General features: G+C 41.2%; 2 protein-coding genes across 4 annotated transcripts in view; both read left to right on the top strand.

Moving 5' to 3' along the window:
- eif2ak2 (eukaryotic translation initiation factor 2-alpha kinase 2) overlaps positions 1-6,274 on the top strand; it is a 52,137-nt gene extending 45,863 nt beyond the window's left edge. For both annotated transcript variants that reach the window (XM_065007784.1, XM_065007783.1), the window contains exon 20: positions 1,285-6,274. In XM_065007784.1, the coding sequence (XP_064863856.1) occupies positions 1,285-1,422 (138 nt within the window). In that variant the 3' untranslated portion in view covers positions 1,423-6,274. The remainder of the gene's footprint in view (positions 1-1,284) is intronic.
- A 939-nt stretch (positions 6,275-7,213) lies between these two features.
- Positions 7,214-15,926, top strand: LOC115119678 (double-stranded RNA-specific adenosine deaminase-like). Of its 2 annotated transcripts, XM_065007786.1 has the most exons (5): positions 7,215-10,921; positions 11,057-11,112; positions 12,021-12,386; positions 13,647-14,154; positions 15,695-15,926. In XM_065007786.1, the coding sequence occupies exons 3-5, from the start codon at positions 12,026-12,028 to the stop codon at positions 15,756-15,758; spliced, it is 933 nt and encodes a 310-aa protein (XP_064863858.1). In that variant the 5' UTR covers positions 7,215-10,921; positions 11,057-11,112; positions 12,021-12,025; the 3' UTR covers positions 15,759-15,926. The 2 variants fall into 2 exon arrangements, with proteins under 2 accessions (XP_064863859.1, XP_064863858.1); XM_065007787.1 differs by lacking the exon at positions 11,057-11,112 and having other exon boundaries at positions 7,214-10,921.
- Positions 15,927-17,565: the final 1,639 nt, after the last annotated feature.

Raw genomic sequence — 17,565 nt, 5'->3', positions numbered from 1 at the left:
ATACTGTGTGTGGTTGTGTTACAGAACAAGGTGATAGAGTGGATACTGTGTGTGGTTGTGTTACAGAACAAGGTGATAGAGTGGATACTGTGTGTGGTTGTGCTACAGAACAATGTGATAGAGTGGATACTGTGTGTGGTTGTGTTACAGAACAATGTGATAGAGTGGATACTGTGTGTGGTTGTGTTACAGAACAATGTGATAGAGTGGATACTGTGTGTGGTTGTGTTACAGAACAAGGTGATAGAGTGGATACTGTGTGTGGTTGTGTTACAGAACAAGGTGATAGAGTGGATACTGTGTGTGGTTGTGTTACAGAACAATGTGATAGAGTGGATACTGTGTGTGGTTGTGTTACAGAACAAGGTGATAGAGTGGATACTGTGTGTGGTTGTGTTACAAAACAAGGTGATAGAGTGGATACTGTGTGTGGTTGTGTTACAGAACAAGGTGATAGAGTGGATACTGTGTGTGGTTGTGTTACAGAACAAGGTGATAGAGTGGATACTGTGTGTGGTTGTGTTACAGAACAAGGTGATAGAGTGGATACTGTGTGTGGTTGTGTTACAAAACAAGGTGATAGAGTGGATACTGTGTGTGGTTGTGTTACAGAACAAGGTGATAGAGTGGATACTGTGTGTGGTTGTGTTACAGAACAAGGTGATAGAGTGGATACTGTGTATGGTTGTGTTACAGAACAGGGTGATAGAGTGGATACTGTGTGTGGTTGTGTTACAGAACAAGGTGATAGAGTGGATACTGTGTGTGGTTGTGTTACAGAACAAGGTGATAGAGTGGATACTGTGTGTGGTTGTGTTACAGAACAAGGTGATAGAGTGGATACTGTGTGTGGTTGTGTTACAGAACAAGGTGATAGAGTGGATACTGTGTGTGGTTGTGTTACAGAACAAGGTGATAGAGTGGATACTGTGTGTGGTTGTGTTACAGAACAAGGTGATAGAGTGGATACTGTGTGTGGTTGTGTTACAGAACAAGGTGATAGTGTGGATACTGTGTGTGGTTGTGTTACAGAACAAGGTGATAGAGTGGATACTGTGTGTGGTTGTGTTACAGAACAGGGTGATAGAGTGGATACTGTGTGTGGTTGTGTTACAGAACAAGGTGATAGAGTGGATACTGTGTGTGGTTGTGTTACAGAACAAGGTGATAGAGTGGATACTGTGTGTGGTTGTGTTACAGAACAAGGTGATAGAGTGGATACTGTGTGTGGTTGTGTTACAGAACAAGGTGATAGAGTGGATACTATGTGTGGTTGTGTTACAGAACAAGGTGATAGAGTCGATGCTGTGTGCCAACCCAGAGGATAGACCAGATGCCAGGCAGCTGAAGACAAAACTGAATGAGTGTTCTTGTGTTCTGACCAGAGATCAAAACGTCCAACAAGACAACAGAACAGTCTAAAGACAGTCAGTGGAATTCATAAAGGCTCTCGGAATAGTATTCATTGTGATATAAAATGCACAACTGATTCTAGATCAGTTCTCTACTCTGAGAGCTATGAATGCAGGCCCTGAACATCCAACAAAACAACAAAATGATCTGATCCTAGATCAAAACAAATCAAATCAAACTTTATTTGTCACATGCGCCGAATACAGGTGAGGTAGACCTTACCGTGAAATGATGAATACAACAGGTGTAGATCTCACAGTGAAATGCTGAATACAACAGGTGAAATGCTGACTTTACAAGCCCTTAACCAACAATGCAGTTCAAGCAAGTTAAGAAAATATTTTCCAAATAAACTAAAGTAAATAATAAGAAAAAGTAACACAATAAAATAACAATAACGAGACAATATACAGGGGTTACTGGTACCGAGTCAATGTGCGGGGTTACAGGTTAGACCGAGGTCATTTGTACATGGGGGTAGGGGTAAAGTGACTATGCATAGATAAACAACAGAGCTATCTGAATTTCAACTGTATTCCATAGACTTTTAATGTGTCATAAATCATGTGTTTTGACTGGATCTGTCTTTACTGTAATGAACTCTGAGTCCCAGCAGAATCCAATATAGTTTGAGTTAAAAATTGTAATTATTTTGCTGCATTCATGACATAGTCGGAACTAGGAAACTCTGACATTTTCGACTTGGAAACTCGTATCTCGGAATACGACTTTCCCGAAGTGGATCCTTTGTTCGCACCACAAAACAACGTCGCCGCAGAAGAGGTAGACAGAGTGGCCTCCTGGTCAGACTTCGAAGACGTGCACCTCACCCACCGCTTCCGAGTATATTACTCGCCAACTGATAGCTTCATTAAATAGTACCTGCAAAACACCAGTCTCAACGTCAACAGTGAAGAGGCGACTCTGGGATGCTGGCCTGCTAGGCAGAGTTCCTCTGTCCAGTCTCAACAGTGAAGAGGTGACTCTGGGATGCTGGCCTGCTAGGCAGAGTTCCTCTGTCCAGTCTCAACAGTGAAGAGGTGACTCTGGGATGCTGGCCTTCTTGACAGAGTTGCAAAGATAAAGCCACATCTCAGACTGGACAATAAAAAAGATTAAGATGGACAAAAGAACACAGACACTGGACAGAGGAACTCTGCCTAGAAGGCCAGCATCCCGGAGTCACCTCTTCACTGTTGACGTTGAGACTGGACAGAGGAACTCTGCCTAGAAGGCCAGCATCCCGGAGTCACCTCTTCACTGTTGACGTTGAGACTGGACAGAGGAACTCTGCCTAGAAGGCCAGCATCACGGAGTCACCTCTTCACTGTTGACGTTGAGACGGGTGTTTTGCGGGTACTATTTAATGAAGCTAACAGTTGAGGACTTGTGAGGCGTCTGTTTCTCAAACTAGACAGTCTAATGTACTTGTCCTCTTGCTCAGTTGTGCACCGGGGCCTCCCACTCCTCTTTCTATTCTGGTTAGAGACAGTTTGCTCTGTTCTGTGAAAAGAGTAGTACACGCCATTGTACGAGATCTTCAGTTTCTTGGCAATTTCTTGCATGGAATAGCCTTCATTTCTCAGAACAAGAATAGACAGACGAGTTTCAGAAGAAAGGTCTTTGTTTCTGGACATTTTGAGCCTGTAATCGAACCCACAAATGCTGATGCTCCAGATACTCAACTAGTCTAAAGAAGGTCAGTTTTATTGCTTCTTTAATCAGGACAACAGTTGTCAGCTGAGCTAACATATTTGCAAAAGGGTTTTCTAATAATCAATTAGCCTTTTAAAATGATCAACTTGGATTAGCTAACACAACGTGCCATTGGAACACAGGAGTGATGGTTGCTGATAATGGGCCTCTGTACATCTATGTAGATATTCCATACAACATCTGCCGTTTCCAGCTACAAAAGTCATTTACAACATTAACAATGTCTACACTGTATTTCTGATCAATTTGATGTTATTTTAATGGACAAAAAAAAAAGTACTTTTCTTTCAAAAACAAGGATATTTCTAAGTGACCTCAAACTTTTGAACGATAGTGTATGTATATACTGTATTTTATACCATATATTGCATCTTTCCTATGCCGCTCAGTCATCGCTCATTCATATATTTATATGTACATATTCTTATTCCATCACTTTAGATTTGTGTATTAGGTAGTTGTTGGGGAATTGTTAGATTACTTGTTAGATATTACTGCGCTGTCGGAACTAGAAGCACAAGCATTTCGCTACACTCGCATTAACATCTGCTAACCATGTGTATGTGACCAATACAATTTGTATCGATGATTTGATTTGAAATATGATACCTGAGTTTCCCACTTGAAAACGATCCGAATTAACCAATTGGAAGCTCTTTGCAAATAACTTACATTCATTTGACTGGGAAATGTGGGACATCTTAATTGGGCATGGGACACAAGCTACGGCTTGATCTTAATTGGGCATGAGACACAAGCTACGGCTTGATCTTAATTGGGCATGGGACACAAGCTACGGCTTGATCTTAATTGGGCATGGGACACAAGCTACGGCTTGATCACCCTTTAGCTGGCCACCTTTGATGAGGGTGTTTAGTGATTAAAGGCCGAAACACCCACTGATTCGAAGGCACACTACTGAGGATGTGTCCCAAAATTGACATCTTAACCCAGTCTAAGAAATAAACCTCCCATGCCACTCTGTCAACATCACGGCAAATCTCATGCGAGTGCATTCCATCTATTGGCACAATGGACAGTTAACATCTCGTCCCGTGTTTTATGATTCTGATTCTAGTCCCCCCCCCCCTTGTCATGAATGCAGGATCCTGTCTATCCATGAAGAAACAGTTGACATACTATAAGGGTACAAGTCCCATGTTGAAACCATTGCTTTAGTTTACCAAGAGTACCTGGTCCTTGATGTTGATACTATACACCATGTACTGTATGTTATGTACTGTAGGCTACGGTATGGTATGTAGACTACGATATGTTATGTAGCCTACGATATGTACTGTAGGCTACGGTATGTTATGTAGCCTACGATATGTACTGTAGGCTACGGTATGTACTGTAGGCTACGGTATGTTATGTACTGTAGGCTACGGTATGTTATGTACTGTAGGCTACGGTATGTTATGTAGACTACGGTATGTTATGTACTGTAGGCTACGGTATGTTATGTACTGTAGGCTACGGTATGTTATGTACTGTAGGCTACGGTATGTTATGTACTGTAGGCTACGGTATGTACTGTACTGAGGTCTACGGTATGTACTGTACTGAGGTCTACGGTATGTACTGTACTGAGGTCTACGGTATGTTATGTAGACTATGATATGTACTGTGGGCTACGGTATGTTATGTAGGCTACGATATGTACTGTGGGCTACGGTATGGTATGTAGACTACGGTATGTTATGTACTGTAGGCTACGGTATGTTATGTAGGCTACGATATGTACTGTGGGCTACGTTATGTTATGTAGGCTACGATATGTACTGTGGGCTACGGTTTGTTAGGTACTGTAAGCTACGGTATGTTATGTAGCCTACGGTATGTTATGTACTGTAGGCTACGGTATGTTATGTAGGCTACGGTTTGTTATGTAGGCTACGGTTTGTTATGTAGGCTACGGTATGTTATGTACTGTAGGCTACGGTTTGTTATGTACTGTAGGCTACGGTATGTTATGTACTGTAGACTACGGTATGTTATGTAGGCTACGGTTTGTTATGTAGGCTACGGTTTGTTATGTACTGTAGGCTACGGTATGTTATGTACTGTAGGCTACGGTATGTTATGTACTGTAGGCTACGGTATGTTATGTACTGTAGGCTACGGTATGTTATGTACTGTAGGCTATGATATGTTATGTAGGCTACGGTATGTTATGTACTGTAGGCTACGGTATGTTATGTACTGTAGGCTACGGTATGTTATGTAGGCTACGGTTTGTTATGTACTGTAGGCTACGATATGTTATGTACTGTAGACTACGGTATGTTATGTACTGTAGGCTACGATATGTTATGTACTGTAGACTACGGTATGTTATGTACTGTAGGCTACGGTATGTTATGTACTGTAGGCTACGGTATGTTATGTACTGTAGGCTACGGTATGTTATGTACTGTAGACTACGGTATGTTATGTAGGCTACGGTATGTTATGTACTGTAGGCTACGGTATGTTATGTAGGCTACGGTTTGTTATGTACTGTAGGCTACGGTATGTTATGTACTGTAGACTACGGTATGTTATGTACTGTAGGCTACGGTATGTTATGTAGGCTATGGTATGTTATGTACTGTAGGCTACGATATGTTATGTACTGTAGACTACGGTATGTTATGTACTGTAGGCTACGGTATGTTATGTAGGCTATGGTATGTTATGTACTGTAGGCTACGGTATGTTATGTACTGTAGACTACGGTATGTTATGTACTGTAGACTACGGTATGTTATGTACTGTAGGCTACGGTATGTTATGTAGACTACGGTATGTACTGTAGGCTACGTGTCACGCCCTGGTAGAAATATATTATGTTTGTCTTCATTTATTTGGTCAGGCCAGGGTGTGACATGGGGTTTTTTCATAGGTTTTGGGATTGTGGCGTAGTGGGGTGTTCTAGCAAAGTCTATGGTTGCCTGAGGCGGTTCTCAATCAGAGGCAGGTGTTTATCGTTGTCTCTGATTGGGAACCATATTTAGGCAGCCATATTCTTTGAGTGTTTCGTGGGTGATTGTTCCTGTCTCTGTGTTTGTAGTCACCAGATAGGCTGTATAGGTTTTCACGGTCCGTTTGTTGTTTTGTATTGTTCGTGTTTTTGTCTTTCAATAAACATGTATGGAAATTACCACGCTGCATTTTGGTCCGACTCTCCTTCGACGGAAGAAAACCGTAACACTACGGTTTATTATGTACTGTAGGCTACGGTATGTTATGTACTGTAGGCTATGGTATGTTATGTACTGTAGGCTACGGTTTGTTATGTACTGTAGGCTACGGTATGTTATGTACTGTAGGCTATGGTATGTTATGTACTGTAGGCTACGGTTTGTTATGTACTGTAGGCTACGGTATGTTATGTAGGCTACGGTATGTTATGTACTGTAGGCTACGGTATGTTATGTAGGCTACGGTATGTTATGTAGGCTACGGTATGTTATGTACTGTAGGCTACGGTATGTTATGTAGGCTACGGTATGTTATGTAGGCTACGGTATGTTATGTAGGCTACGGTATGTTATGTACTGTAGGCTACGGTATGTTATGTAGGCTATGGTATGTTATGTACTGTAGACTACGGTATGTTATGTACTGTAGGCTACGGTATGTTATGTACGCTATGGTATGTTATGTACTGTAGACTACGGTATGTTATGTACTGTAGGCTACGGTATGTTATGTACTGTAGACTACGGTATGTTATGTAGGCTACGGTATGTTATGTAGGCTACGGTATGTTATGTACTGTAGACTACGGTATGTTATGTAGGCTACGGTATGTTATGTACTGTAGGCTACGGTATGTTATGTAGGCTACGGTATGTTATGTAGGCTACGGTATGTTATGTACTGTAGGCTACGGTATGTTATGTAGGCTACGGTATGTTATGTACTGTAGACTACGGTATGTTATGTACTGTAGGCTACGGTATGTTATGTAGGCTACGGTATGTTATGTAGGCTACGGTATGTTATGTAGGCTACGGTATGTTATGTAGGCTACGGTATGTTATGTACTGTAGACTACGGTATGTTATGTAGGCTACGGTATGTTATGTACTGTAGACTACGGTATGTTATGTACTGTAGGCTACGGTATGTTATGTACTGTAGGCTACGGTATGTTATGTACTGTAGGCTACGGTATGTTATGTACTGTAGACTACGGTATGTTATGTACTGTAGGCTACGGTATGTTATGTACTGTAGACTACGGTATGTTATGTACTGTAGGCTACGGTATGTTATGTACTGTAGGCTACGGTATGTTATGTACTGTAGGCTACGGTATGTTATGTACTGTAGGCTACGGTATGTTATGTACTGTAGACTACGGTATGTTATGTAGGCTACGGTATGTTATGTAGACTACGGTATGTTATGTACTGTAGGCTACGGTATGTTATGTACTGTAGGCTACGGTATGTACTGTAGGCTACGGTATGTTATGTACTGTAGGCTACGGTATGTTATGTACTGTAGGCTACGGTATGTTATGTAGGCTACGGTATGTTATGTACTGTAGGCTACGGTATGTTATGTACTGTAGGCTACGGTATGTTATGTACTGTAGGCTACGGTATGTTATGTACTGTAGGCTACGGTATGAAGAATGTTATGGAAATGTCCTGTATTACCAAATCATGAGAGAGTAAATCACACACAAGTCAAGAGTTCTTATAATGTCCATCTTTAATTATATGAGCTTCACCATAGCCCTGTGACTCTCAGATCAATTCAGTGTCTATAAATTAATTATATGAGAGTGCTTACAAAACAGTTCTTAGTATCATTTATAGCCAAAACACACCCATCTCAACTCACATGACGAAACACAGATCTTAGGAACATTACACAAAGAACCTTTTACTTTTAAAGAGGAGTATCCCATAGCTAGATAGCCTTAGCTATAAATGATTGTTCAGTTTGGTCTCCTAAACGGAAGTTCTTATCTCGTTCTTGGTACCACTTAGGACCAAAACATTACCTTATCCAATGGCATATATCATATATTGTCAATTCTAGATACCCCCATCTCAAATACAATCCCTCCTGGACAAGATCAAATGAGACAAGATCAAATGAGAGGAGTGACTGGCACACAGACATCGTGGAGCCAACTAACTGGTTCCCCTTTAATCACGCCCTCCCTTCACATGGTTTAGGAATAGTTACAGACACATTCACAGATAAGACTGACCTGACCTCTTCCCTCTCTGGGCCCCAAGTAACTGAGCTCTAGCAGAGAAGGGATAACTGCAAACTGCCAACAGTATTATTCAAAAAGAAAACATCCTAATGACAAATATCTGACAAACATTATTATGTAAATAAAACATCCCTATTTATCAATGTTACCCAACTAATTCTGATTCAGCTGAGCTGAACATCATTCCATGAAACCTGACGTTATTTATAGGTATAGATAGATAAAGCAGATTAACAGGAAGTATGTATGTACTGTAATGGTAGACCATTCCATTCTTGTGGGACGGCTAAGGAGTATTGGTGTCTCTGAGGGGTCTTTGGCCTGGTTTGCTAACTACCTCTCTCGAAGAGTGCAGTGTATAAAGTCAGAACATCTGCTGTCTCAGCCACTGCCAGTCACCAAGGGAGTACCCTTGGCTCTATCCTAGGCCCCAAGCTCTTCTCAATTTACATCAACAACATAGCTCTCTCATCCATTTATAGGTAGATGATACAGTCTTATACTCAGCTGGCACCTCGCCGGATTTTGTGTTAAACTCTATACCAAAAAAGTTTTCTTAGTGTCCAACATGCTTTTTCTGCCCTTACACCATGCCTAAACCGGACGCCCACAAATAGATTTTGTTGAAATATCAAATCAAACTCTGAACCAATTATATTAATTTGAGGACAGGTCGAAAATCATTAAGCTTTTAGGGCAATTTAGCTACATAGCTTGCTGTTGCTATTAATTTGTCCTGGGATATAAACATTGAGTTGTTATTTTACCTGAAATGCACAAGGTCCTCTACTCCGACGACTAATCCACAGCTAAAAGGATAAACCGAGTTTGTTTCTAGTCATCTCTCCTCCTTCAGGCTTCTTTTTCTTCTTTGGACTTTATATGGCGGTTGGCAGCTAACTTTCATAATAAGATGAATTACCACAACCGACCTCAGTTCATCTATCAATCACCCACGTGGGTATATGTTGCTAATAACCAATGAGAAGATATCACGTGGGTATATGCTTCTAAAAATCAATGAGGAGATGGGAGAGGCAGGACTTGCAGTGCGTTCTGTGTCACAAATAGAATCCACTTCTATTTTAATGCCTGGCAACGCAGATGCTTTTTGGCTCACGCTAGCAGTCTGGGTGCAATGATTGGATAACATGTGTGTGTACATTTATTTTGCAACGCTCGTGAACGCGACTCGTCCAGTTTGGGCATGGTGTTGACCTTGTTCTGAACACCTCCATAACAAAGGTCATGTGGTTCGGTAAGAAGAATGCCCCTCTCCCCACAGGTGTTATTACTACCTCTGAGGGTTTAGAGCTTGAGGTAGTCACCTCATACAAGTACTTGGGAGTATGGCTAGCTAGACGGTACACTGTCCTTCTCTCAGCACATATCAAACCCGCAGGATAAAGTTAAATCTAGACTTGGTTTCCTCTATCGTAATCAGTCCTCTTTCACCCCAGCTGCCTAACTAACCCTGATTCAGATGACCATCCTACCCATGGTAGATTACGGAGACGTAATTTATAGATCGGCAGGTAAGGGTGCTCTCGAGCGGCTAGATGTTCTTTACCATTCGACCATCAGATTTGCCACCAATGCTCCTTATAGGTCACATCACTGTACTCTTCTGTAAACAAGTCATCTCTATACCTCTTCAATCTCATCATTCAAAGACTCAATCATGGACACTCTTACTGACAGTTGTGGCTGCGTTGCGTGATATATTTTTGTCTCTACCTTCTTGCCCTTTATGCTGTTGTCTGGGCCCAATAATGTTTGTACCCTGTTCTGTGCTGCTACCATGTTGTGTTGCCATCATGTTGTTGTCATGTGTTGCTGCCTTGCTATGTTGTTGTCTTTAGGTCTCTCTTTATGTGGTGTTGGGTTGTCTCTCTTGTCGGGGTGTGTGTTTTGTCCTATATTTGTATTTAATTTAGGAGGAGGAGGCCTTTTGATAGGCTGTCATTGTAAATAAGAATTTGATCTTAAAATAAAGGTTAAATAAAAAAAATAGGCCTAGGACATATTATACGTTTTGTTCTATGATAATGTTTTTCAATTAACATCACTTTTTGTTACTTTTTTAAAATGTGTTATAAAAGAAAGAAAAGCACATAAAGGCTTCATAATTCATAAAGGTCATGTTAGCTGACTCTTATTATCTCATATAAAAAATATGTATAAGATCTCCAAAACCTGTGTTAACCTCGGACCTTATTTTCGGCGTTTATTCCTAAACCCTATTCTCTCCACATTCATTTTCGCCATAGGGATGGCTGAACGAATCAGACGTAACTCATTTCCGGGTTGTAGGGTAATGGCTAGAAAGGCTCCAGCTTTTGTCAGAATTGACTTTTCGAAAGCAGGTTTAGGAGAATTTACGCAGCAGGTTAGGAGAATAAACGCGATAGACTATCGGAATTAGGTTAAGGTTAGGAAAAGAGTTAGGGTTAGCTGAAATGCAAAAAACTATCTGCCTTTGACCTAAATTGGACAAAAACTGGATCCCATCTAGACAAGACCGAAAATAAAATATTCGGCAAGTCATTTTATCTCATCTGGAAGGTAAGACGAAATCCTACTAATGCTATAAATGTAAAGTTCCTATTTGTTTATGTATATGAAATTCGACGTAGGCCTAGTATCTCTATAAATATAACGTTCCAATCTGTTTCTTTATATGAAAAACGACTTTACCAGATGACCATGTCGCGGTTGGATACTGTAGCCAGCTGTGGGCTAGAATGATCCTACAGGTTAGTTGCTACTAACATTATAGGTTAGCTGCTACTATAGGTTAGCTGCTACTAACATTATAGGTTAGCTGCTACTATAGGTTAGCTGCTACTAACCTTATAGGTTAGCTGCTACTATAGGTTAGCTGCTACTAACCTTATAGGTTTGCTACTAACCTTATAGGTCAGCTGCCACTAAAGTTATAGGTTAGCTACTATTGGTTAGCTATGAGACCATTTTAGAAATACTGGCACTCAAGTATTCATCATGTTTCACACTGATTACATTAATAGATACAAACAGCTTCATACAGTTAAATGTATTAGTAATAACCTTTTAAAACGAATAGCTGCTTTTCAGCAGTTTGTATTATTTCTGGTTGAAAAGCATGAAATGTGTTCTTTATGCTCAGAGGTTTCCAACATACTGATTGGTGGAACCAGCCTGATTGCTGCGTTCAACATTCTATTTCATTCAGGATTTTGGCAATGAAGCCCTTTATCTACTTCCTTTGAGTCAGATGAACTGGTGGATACCATTTGTATATCTGTGTGTGCAGTTTGGAGGAAGATGCTAATTAGCGTTAGCGTAATGACGATGTCTATGGTAGCTTCTAGCTTGCTAGTAGTCTTTGCGCTAACGCTAGTTAGCATCGGCTTGTGAAACTACCTATAACGTCCTTCATACTGGATGCAGAATCATAAAAATTGTAACCATGAGTTCACCAGACTCTGGGGAAGTAGATAAAGGGCTTCATTGCCAAAATCTCTAAGTATCCCTTAAGTTGACGCAGCAATCAGGCTGGTTCCAACAGGCTAACTTCCATCAGTATATGACAATGATTTCATTATAATTGTAACTTTTACACTGAACATCAACTGGCTAAAGTCTGTCATGTTTCCTTTACTCCCATGCTTCAACATTCTAGTAACTATGTCCTGCGACAACCGGCAAGAAGACCAGTCGGCCTTGAAGGAGAGAATATGTACCTTTTTAAAGGTGAAGAAACAAGGATCCACTGCCCTCCAGATAGCTAAGGCTGTTGGACTAATGAAGGCCAAGGATGTAAACAGTGTCCTGTACACTTTAAACAAAGCTGGACTTCTTGATGTAACACCAGACAAACCACCAGTCTGGTCTGTGAGTGTTCCAGAGTCAGATCGAGTGCCTAGTATTTCTGAGACCCCTGGCATCACAGTGGAGGAACTGAGGAGGGTGCTGATGTCAAAGAGTGATGGAAGAGGGATGAGTGCGCCACAAATTGCCAGAGAATTGGGCCAATCACAAAAATTAGGTGAATAAGAATCTTTAAACAACAGGTGTGTCTAATCCTGAATGCTGATTGGTTAAAACCGTATTCCAGCCGGTGTATATTCCACAAGTTACTACCCGCTAAATCTATGACGTTAAAATGCCCATTTACTCGGTTCCATCTGATTGTGCAATCCACTGTCTCATCAGCCCAGCCAGGCAATTTATAAACTTGATCTCCACTATAAAAAGCATCTAGACGTTATCTCACATTTCTTTCACACTAACATTTATCTCACATTTCTTTCACACTGTTTTCAACAGCAGAGTTTGGTAATAACCTTGCTGTCTGTCCGACATCTGCAACATTGTTTCAATATTCAAATTCGATCTCCAGCCGTCGCATTGTAGTTATGAACGTGTCGCGAGTCGGGATGAGACAGGCAGGCAGGTTTTCACAAGCAGTCGAAATAATGAAATCGGCATAATTTTTATGCATGTATATACAAAGAACTAATAATAGATAACAGGTAAAACAATACAAAGTGCAGCTTGTTTGCAGTCAGCATCAGTATGAAGTGATTGGGTTAGCTGTGTTGTTGGCTAGCTCCTCTGAACAACAGTGTCCAGACGAGGGAGCCCATTTTCTATACCAGGTGAAATCACGCCTCATTAATTCATTGTTATGGATGTATCCACATAAATGTCACTAGAAAACAGCTTAAACAAACGCAGCTACTTTGTTGTTATTCTGTCTGCACTTTTTGACGTGACTGTAAGTTAGTCGTAGTTGGCTGGCTAGCTGGTAAGGGATAAGAACGTTGCCCTCCAGTATGGCAATAGAATATTTAGAATGGTCGACTGGGTCGCGTCCATAGATACAGAACGAGAAGAAGTCGCTCTGGATAAGAGCGTCTGCTAAATGACTTAAATGTAATGTAAATGTACTGGCTCTGGCAACCGAACCGATAGGACGAACGACCATGCGGCTTGGGTAGCAACCCTAGATTAGTGTCGGGACTATATCTTGTGGAAGGATGAAATAGAATGAATAAATTCCTCAATGTTTTTAATGAAAATATGTCAAATCATTATTTAAACATGTTGGTAACCGGTTTTATAAAAGTGACAATGGCTTCGAAGCCGGTGTTTGGAGGATATATTAGCACGGTTTGCCGGCCTTCGACGTACCAATATATCCTCGAAACACCGGCTTCTCAGGCGTTATCACCGAATTATACACTGAACATCAACTGGCTAAAGTCTGTCATGTTTCCTTTACTCCCATGCTTCAACATTCTAGTGACTATGTCCTGCGACAACCAGCAAGAAGACCAGTCGGCCTTGAAGGAGAGAATATGTACCTTTTTAAAGGTGAAGAAACAAGGATCCACTGCCCTCCAGATAGCTAAGGCTGTTGGACTAATGAAGGCCAAGGATGTAAACAGTGTCCTGTACACTTTAAACAAAGCTGGACTTCTTGATGTAACACCAGACAAACCACCAGTCTGGTCTGTGGAGAAACCAGGGGCGGCGTCAGTCTATGTGAGTGTTCCAGAGTCAGATCGAGTGCCTAGTCCTGAGACCCCTGGCAACACATTGGAGGAACTGAGGAGGGTGCTGATGTCACAGAGTGATGGAAGAGGAATGAGTGTGCAAGAAATTGCCAGAGAATTGGGCCAAACACGAAAATTTGTGAATAAGCATCTTTATGACCTGCAAAGTAGCGGCAAGGCAGAAAAGTTGGGAGAGAAAATGTGGAAAATGAAGGATGAAGCAAGCTGTGGAGTAGAGCTTATTAAATACCAGAGGTAAGTCTGTGAATGTGGCACACATAGGGAAAAATATATATAACAAATTAAACTAAAAGATATCAAATGCAGAAATGAAATAATGTTCAACATTCAGTATCCAATTTCACAAACAAAATAGTAAATGACTGCAGGTACTTATATATTCTATTACTTATAATTAATATATTAAATAGTACATGATGTTTCCTCCCTTAGCTAGTGGCAAGCTGTGACATACTGTGCTGCCAACTCTATAACATCAGACCTTTCAAAAATTATAAAGTTTCTCTTAGTTACATTGTTCTGTGAATGTTTAAACTTTTCATTTTGAATTTGGGGAAGGAGTTTCTAATTGATATATATATATTCGGGGAAGGAGTTTCTAATTGATATATATATATATTCGGGGAAGGAGTTTCTAATTGATATATATATATTCTGGGAAGGAGTTTCTAATTGATAAATATATTTGGGGAAGGTGATTTAGAACTTTCTATCGCTCCTGACCCACAGTGATGCCAGTCTCCTCTGGCTTCCTGACCCACAGTGATGCCAGTCTCCTCTGGCTTCCTGACCCACAGTGATGCCAGTCTGTCCTCTCTGGCTTCCTGACCCACAGTGATGCCAGTCTCCTCTGGCTTCCTGACCCACAGTGATGCCAGTCTGTCCTCTCTGGCTTCCTGGCCCACAGTGATGCCAGTCTGTCCTCTCTGGCTTCCTGACCCACAGTGATGCCAGTCTCCTCTCTGGCTTCCTGACCCACAGTGATGCCAGTCTCCTCTCTGGCTTCCTGACCCACAGTGATGCCAGTCTGTCCTCTCTGGCTTCCTGGCCCACAGTGATGCCAGTCTGTCCTCTCTGGCTTCCTGACCCACAGTGATGCCAGTCTGTCCTCTCTGGCTTCCTGACCCACAGTGATGCCAGTCTGTCCTCTCTGGCTTCCTGACCCACAGTGATGCCAGTCTCCTCTCTGGCTTCCTGGCCCACAGTGATGCCAGTCTGTCCTCTCTGGCTTCCTGACCCACAGTGATGCCAATATGTCCTCTCTGGCTTCCTGACCCACAGTGATGCCAGTCTGTCCTCTCTGGCTTCCTGACTGACAGTGATGCCAATATGTCCTCTCTGGCTTCCTGACTGACAGTGATGCCAGTCTGTCCTCTCTGGCTTCCTGACCCACAGTGATGCCAGTCTGTCCTCTCTGGCTTCCTGACCCACGGTGATGCCAGTCTGTCCTCTCTGGCTTCCTGACCCACAGTGATGCCAGTCTGTCCTCTCTGGCTTCCTGACCCACAGTGATGCCAGTCTGTCCTCTCTGGCTTCCTGACCCACAGTGATGCCAGTCTCCTCTGGCTTCCTAACCCACAGTGATGCCAGTCTCCTCTGGCTTCCTGACCCACAGTGATGCCAGTCTCCTCTCTGGCTAACCATGTTTTTCTGATGGTGTCTGTAATTCTGTATTTGGTTAAGGTTTGGCTTTGTTTGTGCTCTTTTACATGGTAACATGAAAACTGAATCTCTCTCCCTCCCTCTCTCTATCTCTCTCTCTCTCTCTCTGCAGTTATGATCAAGATCTTTCCATCACACCAAGTAGACCGCTCTTTAATACATCAAACTGTTCCTAGATGACCCAGAGGACTACCTGACCCAGAGGACTACCTGACCCAGAGGACTACGATCCCATTCTCTGAAGAAAAATGCATATTACCTCACAAGCTACCCTCACTATTAAAACATTTACCATAGTCTACCCTCACTATTAAAACATTTACCATAGTCTACAGAGAGTAGAGTCTACCCTCACTATTAAAACATTTACCATAGTCTACCCTCACTATTAAAACATTTACCATAGTCTACCCTCACTATTAAAACATTCACCATAGGCTACCCTCACTATTAAAACATTTACCATAGGCTACCCTCACTATTAAAACACTTACCATAGTCTACCCTCACTATTAAAACACTCACCATTGTCTACCCTCACTATTAAAACATTCACCATAGTCTACCCTCACTATTAAAACATTTACCATAGTCTACAGAGAGTAGAGTCTACCCTCACTATTAAAACATTTACCATAGTCTACCCTCACTATTAAAACATTTACCATAGTCTACCCTCACTATTAAAACACTCACCATAGTCTACCCTCACTATTAAAACATTTACCATAGTCTACAGAGAGTAGAGTCTACCCTCACTATTAAAACATTTACCATAGTCTACCCTCACTATTAAAACATTTACCATAGGCTACCCTCACTATTAAAACATTCACCATAGTCTACCCTCACTATTAAAACACTCACCATAGTCTACAGAGAGTAGAGTCTACCCTCACTATTAAAACATTTACCATAGGCTACCCTCACTATTAAACCACTTACCATAGTCTACCCTCACTATTAAAACACTCACCATAGTCTACCGTCACTATTAAAACATTCACCATAGTCTACCCTCACTATTAAAACATTTACCATAGTCTACCCTCACTATTAAAACATTTACCATAGTCTACCCTCACTATTAAAACACTCACCATAGTCTACCCTCACTATTAAAACATGTACCATAGTCTACAGAGAGTAGAGTCTACCCTCACTATTAAAACATTTACCATAGTCTACCCTCACTATTAAAACATTTACCATAGGCTACCCTCACTATTAAACCACTTACCATAGTCTACCCTCACTATTAAAACACTCACCATAGTCTACCGTCACTATTAAAACATTCACCATAGTCTACCCTCACTATTAAAACATTTACCATAGTCTACCCTCACTATTAAAACATTTACCATAGTCTACCCTCACTATTAAAACACTCACCATAGTCTACCCTCACTATTAAAACATTTACCATAGTCTACAGAGAGTAGAGTCTACCCTCACTATTAAAACATTTACCATAGTCTACCCTCACTATTAAAACATTTACCATAGGCTACCCTCACTATTAAACCACTTACCATAGTCTACCCTCACTATTAAAACACTCACCATAGTCTACCGTCACTATTAAAACATTCACCATAGTCTACCCTCACTATTAAAACATTTACCATAGTCTACCCTCACTATTAAAACATTTACCATAGTCTACAGAGAGTAGAGTCTACCCTCACTATTAAAACATTTACCATAGGCTACCCTCACTATTAAAACATTCACCATAGTCTACAGAGAGTAGAGTCTACCCTCACTATTAAAACATTTACCATAGTCTACCCTCACTATTAAAACATTTACCATAGTCTACCCTCACTATTAAAACACTCACCATAGTCTACCCTCACTATTAAAACATTTACCATAGTCTACAGAGAGTAGAGTCTACCCTCACTATTAAAACATTTACCATAGTCTACCCTCACTATTAAAACACTCACCATAGTCTACCCTCACGATTAAAACATT

This window comes from Oncorhynchus nerka, linkage group LG23, assembly GCF_034236695.1.
Source record: "Oncorhynchus nerka isolate Pitt River linkage group LG23, Oner_Uvic_2.0, whole genome shotgun sequence".
In the NCBI taxonomy this organism is placed as follows: Eukaryota; Metazoa; Chordata; class Actinopteri; order Salmoniformes; family Salmonidae; genus Oncorhynchus; species Oncorhynchus nerka.
This window is presented reverse-complemented; position numbering and strand designations above follow the sequence as displayed.